Here is a 5,000-nt window from a genome sequence, read left to right as displayed (position 1 = left end):
TCTCGACTTCTCTTACAGCCCCCCTTCCCCCCTTTTCTCCTCCTCCTCCTCCTCCTCCTAGCAATGTCAACAGGCCACACTCACTCCCCTCCTCAAAGAAAACGGAGCCACGTCTCGCATAACTGAACAAAATATTTTTCGACAGATTTTCGTGTTTTTTCCTGGACTAACAAACACAAAAACAAGGAGAGAGAGAGAGGGAGAGGGAGAGGGAGAGGGAGAAGAAGGAATGAAATTTAGTGTGGAGTTGAATCTATGACGAAAGAAAATATATTTATGAAGTTTAAACGAATGAAAAGTAGCTAATTTATAGAAAAGTGAGTGTGGGAAACAGAAAATGGTGTTGTTTCCCATTTTCTAATGAGACTATTGCACGGGATCAGACAAATTTATATGTTCATGAAGTTTAAACGAATAAAAATTAACGAGTTTATAGAAAAAAAAGTTTATGAGGGAAAGATAATGTGGTTCTTGTTCTTTTCCCGTTTTCTATTGACAAATTATATTGGACGGGATCAGGAAATTGGAAGGGATAGTTTAATAATTCCTAGCACTGTCTATTTCATCGTGGCCTTTAGAGGAAGATATTATAATTAATCAAGTAACCTTAAAAAAAATACCTCTGCTAATAAAACACCAGTCAGAAGTTTGTGTTGAAATAAAAAAAGTAATTTAAACTCTACATGTACAACTTTCAATGCCCCTGTAGGTAAATTCTTGATGGATTTTAAATAGAGTAAATAAGAACACAAGAACATAAAGGAAGGTGCAAGAAGCCATCAGGCGTACACGTGGCAGTGCCTGTAGATCTTAAAGGCGTCCTGCAAATCACCTAACAAGCAAGACAAGTGTTACCTGTACAGAAATAAGGTAAAATTACAGGTGTTCAATAGTTACTTGTAGATTAAGTGCTAAATGTCGATTAAATAACTGATATAAAGGCCTTGGGAATTACAATCAATACCTGTACTATTAGTTAGAGGAGGAGGATAAATCTATAGGTCTTTCCAATTAATCTGTAAAAATTCAGACAAAATCTCAGTTACCTGTTTAAATATAAGGATAAGGCGTGTGGGAAAGAAAAAAAACATGTTAACTAGGAAAAGAAATTATACACCTCCATACCTTCCAATCAACACGCAGGTAAACAAACAGAAAATTCAATTACCTATATGAACGTAAGAGTAAGTTGTGTGGGGCGGATAAAAAAAAAAGTAAATAAATAAATAATAAAATAAATAGATAATACACTTACTCTGCAGATAATGACCAACAAAAATACCTGGATGAACATTAGGGTAAAATACACGGAAGTGGAAATTACCTGATCTATCAATTAGAATAAACAAATGTCCACTGCTATTTTGAGTTTACTTATAGAAAATCCCAAGCAATATTTCATTTAACTTAATAAACATAAGAGCAAAATACAGTGTGAGGCGAGGATTACCTGCTAACTAACTAGAAAACAAGGATACATCTACACCTATTTTTAACTAACCTTTAACTAAGAGGAAAACACCAATTATCTATACAAACATATGGACAAGGTGTGTGAGGTCAGGTGAAGTCAAGGGTTACCTGTAGATGGGGTCCTTGGCGTCGTCCTTGTACCACAGGATGAGGTTGACCTTGTCCTTGGGGTCAGAGGGGAACAGGTCACACGGTACGGAGGCACTCTCTCCCTCCACCCCATCCACTATTACCGTCACTGTGAGGAGGGAGAGAAAAGGGATGTGATGAGAGAGAGAGAGAGAGAGAGAGAGAGAGAGAGAGAGAGAGAGAGAGAGAGAGAGAGAGAGAGAGAGAGAGAGAGAGAGAGAGAGAGAGAGAGAGAGAGAGAGAGAGAGAGAGAGAGAGAGAGAGAGAGAGAGAGAGTAAAAGCCTCATACAATCTCAACCTTAAGATTGTAGCATATGTTATGGCGTATTTTAAAGTACACATAACCTTGAGAGAGAGAGAGAGAGAGAGAGAGAGAGAGAGAGAGAGAGAGAGAGAGAGAGAGAGAGAGAGAGAGAGAGAGAGAGAGAGAGAGAGAGAGAGAGAGAGAGAATGTACATATGCATAGTCAAATCATGATATATTGTAAACCTGTTCTCGTTTTGTACAATCTATAAGTACGTACAAGTCACATTCTTCACTTTATAGCTCCTTGAACAATAACAATAAAAGATACAGACTGATGGACGACTTCCGAAGAAAAGAGACGCATTTTTATTATCTATTTATAAATCCGACTTCTCACTGTGCGTATTGCTTCACTTCACCTGTATTTTATTTAACCTTGAGAGACGAACACTTCACGGAAATCGAACACGCAAACGCGAAACACAAAGATATAATTACTAAATCTTTCACTGTTACTTCACACACCTTTCCTTAACGACTAACCACTCCCGCACATTCCTTCTCGTTGCGCAGCCACCTCCAACTGTTAAACCGCCTAGAAATTGCAAAATCTATTCTTTTAATCCCAGTCTTTCTTGTATATGGTTACAAATATTTCATACATTGCTTTCATTTCATACACTGCTTATCTCAGTGAAAGGGTTAAAAATTCCAGGTTAACTATATATTTTTTTTCAATCCCCTTTGAGAATGAGCTTTGTGCAAATACAGTTCGTTAGTATTATGCACTTTTTAGTGAATAAAGAGTCAAATTCCAGGAATACAAATGTAAGGAGTGCACGCATTAAACGTAATCTTGCCACGTATATTGTGAAGTGTTACATTGTTAAGCCAGAGAAGAAGCTTACCAGTTTCCCTTCCAGCTAAGTTTCCCCCACAGACATAACACCCGCAGGATTCCCTCACCCCTCACAGCTCGTCCCATGATCTATTAAGTTCATTCTAAGTATCCTGGTGTGGTGAAGGTGACTGTGGCGGGGGATGTACAGAGGCGTGACATTAACCCTTTGAACACCACGACATTAGGTCACTTTCACTCCGGATACCATAACAAAAATGTATTAACTTTAAGGTGATTTTGTTGTATTGGAGGCATTACAAATATCTAGGTACTTATCAACTACCATTATATCTCGGCTTATTCCTTCCTGTCTTAATCAATAATACGTGATTTTTTGAAGCTTTTAAAGTGTCTATGGCGGTGAAACGGTTATAAGTGAGGAGTAACACATTAACACCAAGAAAAGCCTAGACATGTTAACACAATCTAACGAAGCACAATTTTGGGATCAAGGAAGACTCAGAACATGAACTATTTAAGTAGGCTGGTGTTGGGCTTGCCTGCTGCGCCTCTCTGCTACATTACACGTCCTTTGTAGAGACACGGGAACACATTCTATTCAACCTTTTACTATTATAGTCGTCCTTTGTTAACAGTTACTACAGAGAAAATGTTTACATGTATACATAAAAGTAAAAAAAGGAGGTTAATTTTCGCTGCAACATTAGACGTCTTTTGCAGCGACACGGGAACATATATTTGTCAATACTACTTGCTAACAGTCACTAAAAAAAAAAAATAAATAAATAAAATAAATAAATAAATGAATAAATAAATAAATAAAATAAATAAAATAAATAAAAAAATACACGAGCACAGAAAAATAAAGGCCGAAGTTAATTTTCGCTGCAACATTACAACAATAACACGTCTTTGGCAGCGACACCAGGATATATAAGTATACCCTTTAACCCTTTCAGTGGTATAGCTTAGAGAGATCAAGCTGCCTGCCTACCTGCCTGCTTCTGCATTTCCTCCCTCCTGTGACGCGAACTCTATCAAAAAGGGAGCTTTCAAGACACTTACCCTCTAATTCTGAATGATCTTTTTTTGACCTTTCCTTAGGGACTGACACTCTCAATTTGTCCTTTTTTCTTCGCCTTTAGTCTTGGTCAGTGCCCCTCTTGCATAAAATAATAATAATAATAATAATAATAATAATAATAATAATAATAATAATAATAATAATAATAATAATAATAATAATAACATTCTAACAAAGCATAATTTTGGGATTTTGGGAGATTCAGACAACCACCATAAACTTACAGACACACAAACTCACAAACAAGCACAAAAACCCCAAAACCTTCCTTCCTTCCTTCCTTCCTTGCTGGCCATTCACTAATAATTATGTCATCTGTTGATTACATTCACTTTTTCCTTCGTTCCTCCCTTCGCCTTAAATTACTCTCTCTCTCTCTCTCTCTCTCTCTCTCTCTCTCTCTCTCTCTCTCTCTCTCTCTCTCTCTCTCTCTCATCATCTTGGTCGCTTCTTCCCCTCGTGTTTTCTCATCATTATTCATAATTATTGCAAATTTGAATTAAACACAGTGATGATGAGACAGGGTGAAACGGCTTACACCACCAACAGCAGGAGGAGGAGGAGGAGGAGGAGGAGGAGGAGGAGGAGGAGGAGGAGGAGGAGGAGGAGGAGGAGGAGGAGGAGGAGGAGGAGGAGGAGGAGAAGGTCGAAGAGACGAAGGAGACACAAGAAAAAAATAAGGATAGTGATGCAGACACATAAGAGGAGGAGGAGGAGGAGGAGGAGGAGGAGGAGGAGGAGGAGGAGAAGGAGGAGGAGGAGGAGGAGGAGGAGGAGGTAGGAAAATGGGAGAGAGGATTAATCAGGAGGGAAGACGAAATGCAGAGCGGCAGTGAGAGAGAGAGAGAGAGAGAGAGAGAGAGAGAGAGAGAGAGAGAGAGAGAGAGAGAGAGAGAGAGAGAGAGAGAGAGAGAGAGAGAGAGAGAGAGAGAGAGAGAGAGACGAGGCTTAGTCAGGGAAGGGGAGGGAAGGGAAGGGAGGGAGGGAGAGATGTAGGGCAATAGTGCTTTGTCAGGGGGAGGGAAGATGGAGGGAAAGAGGGAGAGGAAGGGAGGGAGGGAGGGAGGGAGGTGCTTACTCAGTGTGGAGGGAGAGAGGGAGGGAAAGAGAGAGGGAAAGAGGGAGAGGGGGGAAGGATAAAGGGACGATGGGGAGAGATTTAGAAAAGGGGAGAGAGAGAGAGAGAGAGAGAGAGAGAGAGAGAG

The 5,000-nt window shown here is 39.6% G+C and overlaps 1 protein-coding gene across 5 annotated transcripts in view; it reads right to left on the bottom strand.

Annotated features, from left to right (window-relative positions):
• The window catches only part of LOC135092280 (hemicentin-2-like), a 261,861-nt gene that overhangs the window by 88,507 nt on the left and 168,354 nt on the right, over nucleotides 1-5,000 (bottom strand). For all 5 annotated transcript variants that reach the window (XM_063990731.1, XM_063990732.1, XM_063990733.1 and 2 more), the window contains one exon: nucleotides 1,582-1,711. In XM_063990731.1, coding sequence (XP_063846801.1) covers nucleotides 1,582-1,711 — 130 coding nt within the window. The remainder of the gene's footprint in view (nucleotides 1-1,581; nucleotides 1,712-5,000) is intronic.

This window comes from Scylla paramamosain, chromosome 39 (genome assembly GCF_035594125.1).
Source record: "Scylla paramamosain isolate STU-SP2022 chromosome 39, ASM3559412v1, whole genome shotgun sequence".
In the NCBI taxonomy this organism is placed as follows: domain Eukaryota; kingdom Metazoa; phylum Arthropoda; class Malacostraca; order Decapoda; family Portunidae; genus Scylla; species Scylla paramamosain.
Note: the sequence above shows the minus strand (reverse complement) of the source record. Positions and strands in the feature narration are given on the sequence as shown.